Below are 17,583 nucleotides of genomic sequence, written 5' to 3'. Positions count from 1 at the left end.
TAGAGTGAGAGAGTTAACCCTTGAGGGCTCAGCCAATTGCTAGTTCATCATTTAGCAGTAAGGGAAATATCCCACCCTCTGACGACTCCACCTCAACCAAGCTTCATAATCATCATCACTGTGTACAGTATTAAATTGTTTGTTTAAAACTTAGTTAGTGTGTGTGTGTATGTTAGTCTTTTGTCTGGTGAAAAAAATTTCCCTGGAACCTAAACCCCCTCATTTACATTAATTCTTATGGGGAAATCGGATTCGCTTAACATCGTTTAGCTTAAAGTCACATTTTTCAGGAACATAACTACAACGTTAAGTGAGGAGTTACTGTATTACAACTAAACACAAGGTAAAACAGATTATTAAGCATAAAGAGTTAACACATGTTGCAAGAGACCATTCAAGTTTAAGTGGGCAGTACTTCAGCAGCCATAGGGCAAAGAAGGTTTGTTGCCATGAGCCATAAATCCAGTGTCTTTATTGAGTCTATGCCTTTTAGTGTCTAGCAAAATTATGAATTTAAGCTCCCAGGCATGCCTTTTGAAGGAGTTGTACAGGTTTCCTTTCAGGATGAGCACTGAGAGATCAGGTACGGAGTGACCGACGTGTGCCTCCTGATACGGGGGGAGGGCACAATGTAAAAGGGAGGAATGTGACCACCCCACGTGTCTCCTATGGGAGGAACTTCCAGCCCCACTTCCCTGGGCCAGGGCAGAAAATCCCACCAGCTCCTGGGGGGGCTGGGAGCCAGGATCAGGGACCACATGCCTCTGGGCCCAGCTGGGGCCAGCCCTGGCTGAGCATAGGCCAGGGAACCCGCTTCCGGAACCTTCCCCAGCAACCCCCCACCCTGCACCCAGCGCAGGGACCACCATGCTCTCCCCACCCCACCAGTTACCTGTGGGGAGGAGGGACTCTGTCGTTCTCCTGCTCCACCCCCCTCCCCCACCCAGGGTATGTTCAGCCACTGTCCCCTGGCAGCCGGCTCCGGATAGGGAGAGAGAAAGAGCCGCTTCTCATGCAACTGAAGGTGGCTGCCCGAGAGAGCTCGGCTGGGACATGGCCTGGCTCGGCTCAGCTGAGCGAGCCTGAAATGTGTTGCGGGGAGAGGGGGCTCCATCTCGCTCGGCACTGTCCCTGGCAGCCTGGCCTGGGCAGGGAGTGGAAGCCCCTGCCTCCTCACTTGGAATCTTGCAGGCAGCCGCCACACTGCACAGAACAGGGACCCAGAGCGGCCAGCATGAGAAGCGACTGGTCCCACCACATCCGCTCCCTGCCCGGCTGCCAGGGACAGGGGCTGAACATGCTGGGGGGGGGAGGCACAGCAGGAGAAGAGCCTTCTCCCTCTCCCCCAGCATGCCAAGCAGAAATCGGGGGGGGGGGGTCACTTGACCTCACATGTCCCCCTTATGTGTGAAAAGTGAAAAGTGTTCACTCATGGGTGATGTGGTGTTTTTGTCTTTCATTATTTTTATGAGTGTTCATTTGAACGTGTAGTGATTGTCTAATCTCACCCACTTAATTATTACTGGGGCAATTACTGCATGGAATGAGGTACACTACATGTTGGGATAAGCAGGTGAAGGACCCATACATCTTGAAAGGTGTATTGTGAGGGATATTCATCGTCATAGCAGTGGAGATATGGCTGCAGGTTTTGTATCTGTTGTTATGGCAGGGTCTGGTGCCTCACTGAATACATGTGCTGCAGAGAATTAAAGATTATTTAAATATAGCTTTTCCTACTCCCCTAAATAATGGACTATCAAGTTCAGCTCCAAACAAAGGAAGAGAAGTCACAACTGACAAATTGATGAAAGTAGAAAACCTAGCACAACACACCATAGCTGCATGCATACCACAGTCATTACAGTGGACTCAACATCAGACCTTGAGAGTGAAAACTACAGGCTGCTACTGTTTGGGCTATGAAAAAGCAGTAGGCTATTATACTATCCAGGGCCAGCCACTAGAGGGAGACATGATCACACATACTCACACTAGGCAACTAGCATTTTGTAGACAGTGTGCCTTTCCTTACGAATTCCAGCAAAAAGAATGAAAGGCAAAGCATCAGAGGTGGATTTGCCAAGGCAAAGCAGAAGTTTGTTAGCAGATGAAAATTAGTTAAAAAATAAGACATTACAAGGGTCATTTTCTATTCAGTTATCTTAAGAGCAGCCAGAAATTTCTTTTGCAGCTAACATGCCTACAGAATGTCACCATGGCTGTCAAAAACGTGGAAATGTTTCTTCAGTTATAACGTAGCAGGTTTAAGGAAGAAGACTGTAGATTTCAGACCCCAGAGCTGTTTAAAAGAACCACTGAAGCCTATCTGATCACTCCCTCTGAAAACGCCACCCGTATGACAAATTGTTTGATTAGGGGTAATACTGCATGGGAAGATACACGTATCTTAAATGTCTCCTTTCATATGCTCACACCTCTGAAATCACTAAAGAAACGGCACTCTTTGTAAAATAATAAAAAAATAACTTTGCTCAGATTTTCACCACACAAAATCAGACTAAAAACTGGAAAAGATCATAAGGCTCCGTTAGCAAAACCTACTACTGTTTCCAATAATTAACCAGTTTCCTGTGTCCACTAGATCAATAATACTTTCTGCCTTCTAGAGTTCATGGTACTTTGCAGACTTCAGCAGGTTAATCCTCAGATTACCCCCGATGAAGTTGGGCAATATTATTTCAATTTTACAGATGGGGAAACGGAGTCAGAGAGTTACGTAACTTTCCCAATATCACACAGTAAGTCTGTGGCAGAGCTGGTACTTCCTGGCTCCCAGTCCAGAGCTTCAACCATTAGACCATTCTCATTCCTAGTGACAGAAATCATGAATAAATTGACAGCAAGACAAGCTCTCAAAATACCCAGAAAATTTACTTTCTTGGGAGAGAAAAAATCGAGGGTGTAGTTTATGAGTGATGGTTTTATGGTGTTAATGACACAAACCCTGGGAATAAAATCTTGTATTGAAGAAAAGTGCCAGAACAAGGAATCTTACAAGAGCTGATTCCATATAGAACGTGTGAATTGTTGAACAGTTACAAATGAAGCAAATGGAGTTAGAAAAAATTGTAAAGACATGTGGGAATATTAACTGGGATTGAATATTATAGGGGAAAACAATTGTCTCTGGGTTGAAAATATAACCAGTAGCAAAAATGCCAGCAAGTAACACAGCTGATAGGGATATTTTGTTATTATTTATCTTTTTTTTAATACTACAGAAGAAACCCTGCATTCTTCTTTCTAAGCTAGATATACACATCAACAAAAAGCTGGATGTCTGGAGTTTATACATTCCCACACACAAAAACAAACTAACCCAACACAAAGCACACCATGGCAAATGTCTTCCATTAACCAAGACAATAACCTGTTTGTACACTGAGCTACAATTACCGCCCACACTCCTATTTCAAAAAGGAAACAGGGAGAATGAAGTTTTGCCATTTTCAAAATGTGTAAGTGACTATTTGGATTGCTTTACCTCTCATAGTATCTTGCATTAGTTGTCTTAGAAATTAAACCCAACTAGCATCATGCTAGTCATTTTATAGGTAAGGCATAGGATTCCGAAATAAATCTTCTATCCAAAGAAGTATGAGGACTGGTATGATTTGAAAAGGTTTCTAAAACTTTTGGAACATTGGACAACAGATATTGGGCTTGATTCTGCAATCACTGGGGTTGCCCAGGTGCAGACAATTTGGCCCACTAGATACCTACAAACTTGTTTAAACAAGGATTTTCAAAAGCCTGGGCCTAACTCTGTTCCCACTGAAGACAATGGGAGTGCAGCACCTTTGAAAATCCTCCCTGGAGGTGATAATTAAATACTTTTGCTGTGCAACATGAGGTTGTTTTTGAATTTTCCATTTAATTTATAATTATATTTGCCAGGTTTTCCCATTTACCAGAAACTTCTTGCAAGCAATAATGTCCCAGAGGTTCAACGCTAGTTAGGTACGAGCTCAAGCAGTAAATTTTAAGACACACTGGTTTTGTGCCTCTCTCCCCCTCACTCCATCCCAATGATATCTTTGTTGCAGAGTCTGGTTTGGCCCTTTTAATCAGTACACATCCCAGCACAGGGAAGGCTGCAGGGTGACACTTGAGAACTGAAGTATGTGAGTAAAAATAACCTGCCTTCCACTAGACATGATGAACACCAGACAGCTGAGTCACCTTTCAAGCCCCTTTTAATTTTCCAAATTAAAAAGAAATATCAAAGAGAGAAGGATTAAACATCCAAAAATGAGAGCAGCACAAACTGAAAACCCTGCAGTTCAGATTCCATATGTCCTTTAGATTTCTCTCTCTCGCTCATCGCAGGCTGCAACTTTATTTCAGTATCTAGTACTCACTCCATCTATGGGTAATTTAAAAGGACACAGACGACTTTAATTTATCTTTTACATCAGGCAATTTCAAAAAAGTTTCGTTTCCAATACAGCATGAGAATTAAGGGATTTTCTGCTCCACTGTTAATGTTTATAAGGGTATTTTTCAGCAAGGGAGAAAGGTCCAGATCCTTAAAAGGTATTTAGGCACCTATTTCCCATTGAAATCATATTTAGGGGTCTACCTAAATATCTTTGGGGATCTGGGCCAAAATGATTAAGGATCCCATCCTGCGATTGAACAACTGCACTCTTGAGAGTCTGGTGCTCTGCAAGAGCTCAAGTCATCACCTGCATGGATCCAACTGCAGGATCATGGCCTGACTAACACATGGTAAAGAGTGAAAGTGACCACACATCCAGTGTTCATTTGACACCAAACAAAAGCAGCTAGGGGCGAGAGGGACACTTTACTAACTTCTTTCAGTATTAGCGATTCTAGACTAATTGCAACTATTGGAGATAAACAAGTTTCAGGCCAAATTGTGATTTTCAAGTTGACTGGGACCCTTTACATTGAGGGCTTCTTAAAGATGCCCTAAAACAATAGAATAAGTAGAGATCCAGCAGGAAAACAGAGCCATCCATGTGCATTTGCCAACTAACATATGTGAATGGGAACATTCGTTGCCCCTTTCATTATCTGTATGAAAGCTAAAACAACTCAGCAGAGAGCACACAGACGCTAGGAAACAGGGCCGGCGCAACCCATTACGCGACCGTGCTAACATTTGGGGGGCAGCGACCGCATCTTCGGCCACCCCGGTCATCGGTGGTATTTCGGGGGGTCTGCCGCGTAGGGTGGCAAAAAGGCTGGCGGCGCTCCTGCTAGGAAATTGCTGAGGGCCTCAAAGTTTACGGCCAGAAGGAACCACTAGATCATCTGTCTGACTTCCTTTATATCACAGACCACCAATACCCCCCAGCACCGACACACTAAGCCCAACAACAAAAATTAGACCAAAGTATTACAGCCCAGAGGAGACTAAATGATTATGTGCTACAGGCTATGAAGGAACAATAAAGCCTGCAGCCCCTGCAATAGCAGAGAAGTGATTAAGTGAGATGTACCCAGATAACCCCTGCAAGTGACCTGCACAGACTGGATGGTCCAGCAATTAGCAAAATCACCCAGGAAAAAAAAAATCTGGGTCTAATCAATTATGTCAAATTCCCTTTGGGGGGAAGGGTAGGAAATTTTAGCACCTCACACAATCTGCCACTGATTTGTGCTGAAGGATCTATTCAGCTGCAACAGACCAGTTATAAATCAGGACAGGCCTGTGATTGGAAAATAAAACAAACCCCAGCCTGGGAAGCACAAGGACTGAGGGAAGCCGGATTGCAAAGAAGGAAGCCTACATTCAGCAGCCAGAAACCCTGCTCTGGAAATAGAGATGGTTAAAACTAATTTTCTACTTAAAATAATACATGTATCTCAAAGCCCCTTGCACGTTGCAATGCCTCTGAAATCATGCAGCAGGGAGACTCTAGCTGGCACCTTCCCATCTATTCCCCACCCACCCACACAATTCAAATGTTGCTGAGCTCAGCTGCTCCCAAGACAGACAACTCCATCCCTTCCCCCACCCCTCCAGGCAGTCAGGAAGCAGATTTGCACTTGGGGATGAGGAGGAAGTTAATAGCCCAAGGGGATGGTTGAGAGCCTGGGTTACAGCACTGGGGAAGCAAAGGGAGCCTGGGGGGCTACCCAAGGGGGATCTAAGGGGCTTGCAGTCAAGGAGAGGAAAACACAGCAGGTGGAGTGGGAGAACGGGGAGGATGATAACCATGCAACAATGGGAGGTTTGCTGCTTGGGTTTGGAAAAGAATGAGAAAGCTGGGAGGCGGCGGGTTTGCAACTGGGAAGGGGGTAGGTTTCCAGCCTAGGGAAGATGCAGTAGGGGCTGCCACAGATTTGCAATGAGGGCGGGGGGGTAGAGGAAGCAGGGGAAAAGGGGGAGATTTGTGGGTGGGGTAAAGGCAGTAGGGAGGCTGCAGCAGAAGGGAAATGAAGCAGGGTGTGTGAGTGTGAAGGGGGAGGGGGTTGAAGAAGGGAAATGGGGGATGTTTGCTGCCTGGGAGGAAGGGAATGGGGGAGGTTTGCTGCCTGCTGGGGTGGGGGGGAGGTTTGCTGCCTAGGAGGGAAGATGGGGGGGTTGCTGCCTGCTGGGGGGGGGGGGGAGGAGTGGGAGGTTTGCTGTCTGTGGAGGAGGGGGGGAGGAGGTTTGCTGCCTGCCCAGGGGGAAGGTAGGAGGGGGGAGAGGTTTGCTGCCTGCCCTGGGGGGAAGTTTGTTGCCTGGGGGAGAAGAGGTTTGTTGCCTGCCGGGGGGGGGGGGGGGGGGGGGGAAGTTTCTGGCTGGCCGGGGGAGGCGGGAGGGGGGAGGTTTGTTGCCTAGGGGGGAAGGTGGGGGAGGTGGAGGTTTGCTGCCTGCCCAGGGGGGAGAAGGGGGTGGAGGTTTGTTGCCTGCCTGGAGGGGGGGGAAGGCAAGGGGAGGGAGGTCTGTTGCCTGTCTGGGGGGGGGGAAGAGGAGAGGGGGGAGGTTTGCTGCCTGGGAAGAAAGGCAGGAGGGGGGAGAGGTTTGCTGCCTGTCCTGGGGGGAAGGTGGGGGAGAGGTTTGTTGCCTGGGGGAGAAGAGGTTTGCTGCCTGCCCCGGGGGGGAGGGGGGAGAGGTTTGTTGCCTAGAGGGGAAGGCAGGAGGGGGAGAGATTTGTTGCCCACCCAGGGAGAAGATGGGGGGGTGAGGTTCGTTGCCTGGGGGGGAAGGTGGGGAGGAAAGAGGTTTGTTGCCCAAGGGGGAAGGCAGGAGGGGGAAGGTTTGCTGCCTGCCTGGGGGGGAAGAGGTTTGTTGCCTGTGCAGGGGGTGAGGTGTGCTGCTTGCCCCTGGGGAAGATGGGGGGGGGGGAAGAGGTTTGCTGCCTGGGAGGAAGGTGGACGGGAAGAGGTTTGTTGCCTGGGGGAAAGGCGCGGGGGGGGGAGATTTGCTGCCTGAGGGGGAAGGCGGGGGGGGGAGGTTTGTTGACTGCCTGCGGGGAAGGCGGGTTGTTGCCTGAGGGGGAAGGTGAGGGAGAGGTTTGCTGCCTGCCAGGGGGAGAGGTTTGCTGCCTGGGGGGAAGAGGGGTGGGGGGAGGTTTGCTGCCTGCCCGGGGGGGGGGGCGGAGGTTTGCTGCCTGGGGGGAAAGGCGGGGGTGGGAGGTTCATTGACTGCCCGGGGGGAGGGGGGAGAGGTTCGCTGCCTGGGGGGAAGGTGAGGGGGAGGTTCGCTGCCTGCCGGGGGGGGGGGAAGGCGGAGGGGAGAGGTTTGCTGCCCGGAGGGGGAAGGCGAGTGGGGGGAATAAGTTTGTTGCCTTCCCGGGGAGGGGAGGTTCGCTGCCTGGGGGGAAGGTGAGGGGGAGGTTTGCTGCCTGCCGGGGGGGGGGAGGTTCGCTGCCTGGGGGGGGGGGAAGGCGGAGGGGGGAGGTTCGTTGACTGCCCGGGGGGAGAGGTTCGCTGCCGGGGGGGGGAAAGGCGGAGGGGGGAGGTTTGCTGCCCGGGGTGGGAAGGCGCGGGGGGGGAATAAGTTTGTTGCCTGCCCGGGGTGGGAGGTTCGCTGCCTGGGGGGAAGGTGGGGGGGGGAGGTTTGCTGCCTGCCGGGGGTGGGGGAAGGCGGGGGGGAGGTTCGCTGCCTGGGGGGAAGGTGGGGGGAGGTTTGCTGCCTGCCGGGGCTGGGGGGTGCAGTGGGGCGGGTTTGCAGCCGGCGGGGCTGCTGCACTCACCGGGCACTCGTAGGAGAAGGCACATTCCGTCTTGTAGACCCGGTCCCCGGACTTGGGCACGCGGATCGTGGGCATGTAGGGGACCAGCAGCTCCCCCAGGTCCCCCGCAGCCATCTGCGCATCCCTGCCGCTCCCGAACAGCGCGGCCCGCTGCATGCTGCCCCGCCGGCCGGCCGGCCGCACCGCCCGCGAGCCAGGGGAAGGCAGAGCGAGCGCAGCCGGGCCCGGGGCACGGAGAGGCGGCCTGAGCCGGGCCCGGGGGCGGAGCGGGGAAGATGCTATTTTTAATCCAAGGGCAGCGGGAGCGGCCCCAGCTGCAAAGCCCCGGGGTCCTGGCGAGGGGGGAGCCAGCCCGGGGGCGGGGGAGAGGAGGAGCCCCGGGGAGGATGGATGGAGGGCAGCGCCAGAAGAGGCTGGGAAGGGAGGGGAGGGTGGACAGCAAGGCGGGGAGGAGGGGCATGGGAAGCAGGCTGGGGCAAGGGATTGGGAATCCCTCAGCTCCCTTCCCCTAAGCTGTTGAGGGGAAGCTGGGCCCATTGACATTAGATAGAATCTATCTAATTCTTTCCAGGGGGCTTATAAAAACTGTCCCCCGTCACTCCCCAACCGCCAGCCAGCCGGGCTGGTAAATCCTTACATCTCTCCTTGACCCGGGCCCAGGGAAGCACTGGGTGGGAAGCACAGGACTGTCGGGCCATGTTCTGCAGGAGGTCAAACTATATGTTCCTTCTCGTGGTCCCCTCTGGCTTTAAATTCCAGGAGAGACAAGGCTCTTCCACCCTGTTAGCTTTTGATTAAATCACTTTTACACCCTTCAGTTGCAGTAAACTGCTTGCACAGGCTACCATGAGGATTCCTTTCCCTAGGAGCTTCTCTAAGCAGCAATTCACCCCTCTCAGAAATTCTGCCCTTCCCCTCTCCACCTAGGGCTTGCTCTACAGGAACACTTCCCTGAGCAACCACAGCCGCTTTCTGGGTCTCACTTACATCCAGAATCACTTCAGGCCCAACAGGCGGATTTCTACACAATCCCCTTTTAGGCACACCTACAGACTTTCTAGATAACAGGTCAGAAGCAGTCTCCTTCCCTTGGCCATGAACAAGTCCAGGAATCTTTTCCTTCTTGCTACAAGTTGTCAAACTGTTAGTAGGTAACACAATTAAATCACCTTTTTGCTCCCCTTGTGCCCTGGCTAGGGTATGACCCTGATCAGACAGAGTTGCTACACCCTTTTCCAACCACACATTAGCAACTGTTAGCCCTGCTGTAAAACGTCAGCCGCAGAGGAAGGGCTGACTCTGGCAACCAAATATTATAGGTTAAAGAACTTAGAGCTGACCATTTTTTTTCAGTTTACTCCCACCTGGAGGTTGGGCCAGGCATCCTGCCTCCTCTATGTCTGACTGCAAGCCCAGGAACGGTCTTCATTTTGTGTCTTGTACAGAGCTGAGTGCCCTGTTCTGTACATGAGGCATCTCGTGCTGATGGAGGCAGGTGGTGGATTTGGCATCAAATATCCTGATTTCTGTTGTTGTCTTGCCACTTAATAAGAAGCAGCTGGCAACAACGGTGAGAATTGAAAACATCAATCCTGTGTTCTTCAGCCTTCCTCAGTGCCCACATTTCAAGTCGGTACAACAGAGTTGGGATAACTGGGGTTCTATGGATCTGCAGCTTCGTAGCAAGCTTGAAATCACAACATCCCCACAGAGGCTGCTAAAGGAGCTGAAACACGTCAGCAGCTGTTGATAGACAAGTGTCCACGTTTTTTAGAGCACCCTCCAGCACCCTCTATTACGATGCCTCACCCAGACAGTTTAATACCAAGCAGATTGTAATCTGGAACTGGAGGCTGCTTGATGGTCATGGCCAGGGACTTGGTTTTATCTGGATTAATAACCAGACCTACGTGTGCTGCTTCGTGCCTCACCAGACTGGCCAGCAGTGGTTCACTAGACTGAGCCAGACAATGTCATTGCCATATTAGAGATCTCAAAGCAGAATGGCATTCCGCTTTACCCCTCCAACTGCTGCCTCTTCAAGTTTATCCATCATCCAGTCAGTGCTGATATTGAATGGTGATGGTGACAGAGCACAACCTTGCCCAACTCCTATGGAGACAGGAAACCATGCTGTGTTTTTGCCATTGACGCGAATGCATCTTTCCATTCCATTATAGAACTCTATCAATGATGCTGTTGTCCCAGGGATGCCAAGTCACCTCACTGGATCCCACAAACTTGCTTGATTTACTGAATCAAGGGCATTATAGAAGTCTAGAGACAATGCTGTGCGTGGCTTATTAAATCCAGCCATCTTCTCAAAAAGCTGTCTCAAGGTAAAGAGCTGGTTAACAGTGGACTGACCAGATCTAAAGCTGCACGGAGTATCTTGGGCTTTGCCACAAAGTGCATTGTTGAGCTGAGACCTTAACATGGAAGCAAAGACTTTCCCTGGAACAGACAACAGCATCATACTGCTACAGTTGCTACATTTACCTTATCACCCTTTCTGAACAGGAGTAATCCCCTTCTTCCAGTCATTGGGGATGATATTAATATGCCAAATGGCCTAGAAAAGCTTATGGTACAGCAATGCTCTCACCCGTCTTCAGCAACTCAAAAGTGATGTAACAAACCCCTGATGCCTTCTCAGCTTATGGACTGTGATACGGGATCTCTTCTTGCTTGAAGGAAGCAGGCTGTAGTGGAAATTCCTGACCCTCTTCAGATGGAAGAGGGACTTCAAGGGATGGACAATTGAGGAGCATCTTGAAATGACTCTCTCACTAATACAGCTGATTCAGACTGATGCTGCCGTCCTGACTCTTTACTGAAGAAGCTGGTGCCACCTACCCTGCAAACACTGCAAAGTTGAATAAAGGGTGCAGAAATCAGGGCTGGACTGTACCTATATATAAGATCTTACCATCTAAATAGACAAGATGGGGACGAGGAAGTAGTATGATCTCCATTTGACATGGGGCGTGTGAGGCATCAAGAATTTAAATTATTTTCCTGAGGTCATGCAGGAAGACCTCCTTGAATCCCAGTCCAGATCCTTAACCACGGGACTATCCTTCTTCTCTTTCACTTCATTTCTGCTTTTTCTAATTTTGAAAGGGATATTGATAAGGTAGAGAAAGGCAGCAATGACGCTATAAAGGTTGGAGAACAGGAGCAGAAAGATGAGTAGCAGCAAATTGCAGAAAACATTTGAAATAATTAGTTTTTCAAAGGTACACACAATAAACCATTAAAAACCCATCAACAGCAAGAGAACAGAAACCACTAAGCCTCTTCAAGTGAAATCAGAGCATTTAGATCAAAAGATAAAGAAATAGAGCTGTGACAGGGTTAATGTGGGCTAACTGCTACAGTTTGTATGTGGTCCTTTTTTCAACAAACTATCCATCGGTGATGTTGGGAACTGTGTGTGAAATACTTATGGCGGAATGTGTGCACAGAATTACTCTAGATTTACAGTGAGGTACCTGAAAGCTTGTCTACACTTAAGACACTACAGTGGCACAGTTGTGCTGCTGCAGCTGCACTGCTGTAGCCCTTCAGTGTAGACACTACCTACTCCAATGAAAGGGATGCTCCCATTGGTGTAGGTAATCCACTTCCCTGAAAGGCAGTAGCTAGATCAATGGAAGAATTCTTCCATCAACCTAGCACTGTCTACACAGGGACTTAGGCTGACTTAACTACGCCGCTCAGGGGTGTGGATTTTTCACACCCCGACCTACATAGTTAAACCAACCTAACTTTCTAGCGTAGACCAGGCCTGAAATCAGAATCTCTCTCAAACAATCTTGGAGTTAGAGGAACTGTTGGCCTGGTCTACACTAGAAAACTAGGTTGGCATAACTACGTTGCTCAGGGGTGTGAAAAATCCACCCCTCTGAGTGGTATAGTTAAGCTGACCTAAGTCCCCTTGTAGACAGTGTAAGGTTGATGGTAGAATTATTCCATCAACCTAGCTACTGGCATAGGTAGCGTCTACGCTGAAGCGTTCTGTGTGTAGACAAGCCCATTGGATGTTAGATAAGAAACTGAGGGCAAGTCTACACTACAAAAATAAGTTGACATAAGTTACGTTGACATACAGCTGCCACAGTAATTAAATCACTTTTGCATGTAGACACTACGCTGTGTGTGTTGGTGGTACACAATCTCACTACCAGTGCTTGCAGCGATGCAGAGAGCAGTGTCCCATGGGTAGCTATCCCACTGTGCAATTCACCACCATCTAGCGGCAGAGTTTTGGAAAGGGTTTGCAATGCCTTATAGGGGCAATCAAGTCATGCGGGGTGACTGGGAACATGGTTTCAATGTCCCATGATGCAGTTTTCTCCATCCCATAATTTTATCTGCATCCCATAATGTTTCATGCCTCTTTTCAAAAGCCCTGCTAACCTGTGCATCTGCCATCTCTGTGAGAAGCATGGGTCCTGCACAGCTCTGCACTGTTGTGATTAACATTGCAAGCACAGCAAACCTGATGCTGCAATAGTGCCTGCTGAAGCAATTGCTCAGTGGCATGGGGGAAATGTCCTACTGTGATGGAAGAAATAAGGCAGCCCTCCCCAGAAATCTTCAGCAGAGGATTGCAGACTACCTTCAGAAAACTTTCCTCTAGGCCTTTAAGGAGGATTCACAGGACACCCCAGTGGACATGAAGCGTTCTACAGGGCCCCTCTCTGCCTAACTGTACAGGGAATGAGAAGCAGATAGTGATTCTACCTCTCGTTTATTTCACTACCTCTTCATGATTAAAAAGATTAAATTATTAAAAAATAGCAAATGAACAGATATGTTCCTCAAATATCAAAGCAAATTGCATATTTACCAGAGGTTCCTTTCCCTGCATCAGGGTCTCCCCGTGCTGGACTGTAGGGACTGGCTCGATTGCTCTGGAGTCAAGAACAGGTCCTGGCTCACTGTGCCATTGGATGCCTCAGTCTCCTGGCCCGCATATTCCTCCTTCTCTTCCTTGTCCAACACCTACTCCTCACTGTTCACTTCAGGGGCCTATGACTCCAGCTCCTGCAAAGTATCCACAGGAGTCTTGGGAGCAGTCATGGGGTCTACGCCAAGGATGGCATGCAGCTCTTTATAAAAGTGGCATGTCTGTGGCTCTACACCAGAGTGACTGCTAGTCTCCCTGGCCTTCTGGTATGCCTGCCGCAGCTCCTTAACTTTCACACGGCACCGCTGCATGTCCCTCTTGTAGCCCTTCTCTGCCATGCCACAAGCAATCTGCTCATAAATATCAATGTTTCAATGGCTTTATCAGAGCTGTATCTGCACAGCCTTTTCTTCTCACAGACCCAGGAGATGCACCACCTCCTGTGTACTCCAGGCAGGAGCTTGTCCACAACCTGGAGCCGGCCTGGTCAGCTGGGTGGTTGCTAGGCATGCTTGAGAGTTGCTAGGTGAGCTCTCCACACTGAGCAAACAGGAAATAGAAATTTAAAAATTCAAGGGGCTTTAAAAGGGGAGGGGTATGTTCCTGCATACCTGGTCACTGGGCAATGGAGTTCAAAACGTTGACCAGAGTGGACACGGTGGGGCATTGTGGGACACCTTGAGGCCACTAAATTCAACATAAGTAATGCAGTGTCTACACTAACACTGTGATACCCTATGTTGCCCTAAGTGCTACGCCTCTCAAGGAGGTAGAGTTATTAAGTTGGTGCAGCGGGCGAGTTACATCCGTGGGAGCTACACTTTGGTGTAGATGCTTAGAGTTAGGTCAATGTAAAGCTGCTTTACGTTGACATAACTTCTGTAGTATAGACCAGGCCTCACTCAAAAGCAAGAACAGAGAGTCACCATAGATGGATGTATTTCAAACTAGAAAAGGCTTATGAGCACAGTGCCTCAGGGGTCAGTCTTAGGACCGCTGTTATTCATAATACAATAAATATAGGTAATATGAATGAGGATAAGCCTTCTAACCTTTATAAAGCACTTTGAGATCTACTGATGACAAGCGCTACATCAGAGCTATGTATTTGAATTATTACTTATTAACCTTAAGGTGATAAAACTTGCAGAGCAAAAAGTGCCTGATCCAAAGGTCACTAAAACCAATGGGAACCTTTCCAATACTCTGCAATGACATAAAATGGCAAACAAGGTTGTACTTATCTGAAATATTCTACGCAGTGTTGGTCAGCTGTACAAATTCAGGTGGTTATTGTCTCAGGAAGGCTGTAGCAGACGCTGCCAAAGATGATCAGTAGTATGAAAATATAAGATAGAGCTAAGGGAGCTGGGCTTATTCTGTTTAGAAAAGTGGAGACTTCAGAGTGACTAATGGCTTCAAGATGCCAAAATGAGAGAGAGAGTTACTTTTTAAAAAATCCACTGCTTGTAAGGGGTTTAAAAACTAGGGGAATACATGTACAGTAAACTAAAATGTGTGGCATCAGACTTTGAGGAAATACCTCCCCCTAGTGGCAAGAATAGTAGGCACTGGGTTTACACAACACACAGTCAACCTGTGGAATTCATTACTTTGAGATGTTGTGAAGGCCAAAAGTATAACTGATTCTCAAAACAGAATTAGATACGTTCATGGAGGATAGGTCCATCAATGACTATTAACCAAGAGAGTCTAGGACACAGCCCCTTGCTCTGGTTCTCCCTAAATCTGACTGCTAGAAGCTGGGACTGGAGGACGGGATGGGTAACTTGATAAATTGTCCTGTTCTGTTTACTTCCTCTGAAGTATCTGGCACCAGCCTTTGTCAGAAGACAAGATACTAGTCTAGATGGACCATTTGTCTGATGCAATATGGTCGTTCTTATATTATGTTCTTAAAGAAAACGACTGTTCCTCTTCAGCCATTCCCATTTAATGTTTAAATTTATACCCTCAAATAGCTGCATAATCAGACAGTTGAAGACAATCAATTCTTTTGACATCGATTCAATGTGTACTATTAACTGATGTTTATCAATACAGTTTCTTTTACCTTGTTTCTTGCTTTACAGACATCTATTTAAAAAGCTTTCATTAACCAATTGTCTACTTTTCTCTTTCACCTACCAAGTTTTTGATAAAATCAGAAAGCTTCTCCCTTTTGAGAACAGAATGTTAATACTTAACTTTTTTCCATTAATAAATGCTGAATTATATATCAGTGGTGGAGTAAATTAAGTTTTTAATATTTGTCCATTCAAGTCCCTCCCATGCATGAAAAAATATATATAGTTTCATGATAGAGCATAAGCCTGCCATCTAGAAACTTTTCAAAAGCACACATGGGATAGGAGCAAGAGCCCCAGGGTTTATGTTTCTAAATCCTTTAGATGCTTTTGAAAGCCTTCCCCTTTGAGTTCTGAACTCTCTTCCCTCCCCCCAAAAAAGTTAGGATTGTTGAAAGAGGAGACAGGAATGACGGTGTGTATGTGGTCAGTAATCTATAATACAGCATGGTTAACCTGTTTGTCATTCTTGGAAATACAATTAGCGCCCATGGCCAACTCCATAAGTTGGAAGCAAGAACTGGGAAGGTAGATGGAGCCTGAGACTGATGAATATCTGGAAAATATGAGATTCACACACAAACCAAGATAAACAGAGACAATGCCATTGTGATACCAACCTTGTTATATGCCTCTGAAACTTTGTAAATGCTAGAAAACCACAACAGGAAACTTAAGGCATTCCATCAGAGATGTTTGCAGAGAGTAATTGGTGTCTGCTGGTGTGATAAAGTAAACAACGCTGATCTGTTACAAAGGACTGACCAGCATACGGTACAGATAATGATTCAAGAAAGAAGGCTGAAGTGGTTTGGACATGTTGTATGGATGTCAAAAAATTGTGCTCCTAGTCAAATTCTTGACTGGATATAACCTGGTGGAAGACGGAAAAGAGGATAACAGATGACACATAACAAAACCAATGAGGAAAAATACTGCTGTCATGGAAAAAGACTAAAATGTAGCAAGAAATGTGGCACTAGACAGATGGAGGTGGAAAGACTGAGTTGCCTCATGTGTCACAAGGCAAAAGAGCAATATATAACGTAAATAATATGTAGCCTGTTAATACTGTAAATTCTGTGGATTTGGGCAAGTCACCCAACTTCTACCTTAATTACACCATCTGTAAAACATGGATAATATGAAACTTCCCAGGATTAGTGAGAGGATTAGCTGCGTTTAAAAATCACTTTGAAGACAAAAAGTATTAGTTGTGTGTTATGCTCAGTTACCTGAAACTATAACCCTTATCTACCCCAGATATTTTTCATTTTAAAGGTATCATTCTGTAGTAGGAGTTTCTTAAATATGAATGCATTTATTGAGCACCATGTCTTCAGCCCTGTATGGATGAAGACAGTTCCTGCCCCAACAGAGCGTACAGTCTAGTTCAGATACATTATAGTAAAGAACATAACAGAGGTTGCAGATTTTTTTAAACCTTGTTTAAAGAAAAAAAAAAGGCCACACAGCAGTGTTGAAAAGCATTGTGGAAGGAGTATCTTTCAGAGGAATTGGCTTTACAAGGAGGGAGTGTCTAACCTCAGAGGTTAGACAGAAGTTGAAGAAAGAGATAAAAGGGGCATTTAGGAAGACCATCGGCGATATGGAAATGGTTGGAGATAGGAGGAAATGAGAGCAGACTGTCATTGAGTTATGCAGAGCCTTAAAGACGATGGTGGGAGGTTTGAAACTGAGGAGGAAGGCAAGAAGCTAATGAAGAGATTCATAGAGGAGAGTAGCATGGCCTGAGTGGTGAGGAAGGAAGGTTATTTGTAGGGATGTAGAGGAAGCAGTGAAAGGCTATGGCCAGAGTTTGGATATGAAACAATGAGAGTGAAGACTGTTATAACAAGGTTGTGAGCCTGACTGGCAAGGAAGATAGTGAAGTTGTCTATAGTGATAGAGATGGAGCTTTTGAATCTGAGATGTTCCAAAGAACTGAAGATTTAATTAAAAAAAAAAACAATTTACATTCTATGAAATATTTCACAATTAAAAAGTGCTTTGACTTATATTTAATGTATTACTATCCATAAAAAATAAAGTTATGATTTATTTTCTCATACATTTCATTTAAAGTTAGGTATGGGACTATATAAGAGACAAATCAGATGGTTTGGTGGTGGAATAGAGTCTTTCACCTCTCAGATACTTGTTCCAATCTAGCTCAGGTCAGTCTGGCTGTTTGATGGCCTGTGTGAAATGAGCTGGTGACCACCGTCCTCTGGGGAGGAAATGTGTTACAAAACCAGTATCACCTACTGATGCCATTGGGAAACAGACAACTATTAGCAACTGACATGAGAGCCATTCTCTCCATCTGTATACATTTTACAGCTGTACATGATTAGCAACAAGTTTGTCTATTTAAAAACTGACTAGAATCAACACTGAAAAA

At 47.1% G+C, this 17,583-nt stretch overlaps 1 protein-coding gene across 2 annotated transcripts in view; it reads right to left on the bottom strand.

The window, feature by feature from the left end:
* The window catches only part of USP13 (ubiquitin specific peptidase 13), an 81,833-nt gene extending 73,412 nt beyond the window's left edge, over positions 1–8,421 (bottom strand). For both annotated transcript variants that reach the window (XM_045030673.1, XM_045030674.1), the window contains exon 1: positions 8,178–8,421. In XM_045030673.1, the coding sequence (XP_044886608.1) occupies positions 8,178–8,333 (156 nt within the window). In that variant the 5' untranslated portion in view covers positions 8,334–8,421. The remainder of the gene's footprint in view (positions 1–8,177) is intronic.
* Positions 8,422–17,583: the final 9,162 nt, after the last annotated feature.

The sequence above is a fragment of the Mauremys mutica genome, chromosome 9, assembly GCF_020497125.1.
Source record: "Mauremys mutica isolate MM-2020 ecotype Southern chromosome 9, ASM2049712v1, whole genome shotgun sequence".
NCBI lineage: Eukaryota > Metazoa > Chordata > Testudines > Geoemydidae > Mauremys > Mauremys mutica.
This window is presented reverse-complemented; position numbering and strand designations above follow the sequence as displayed.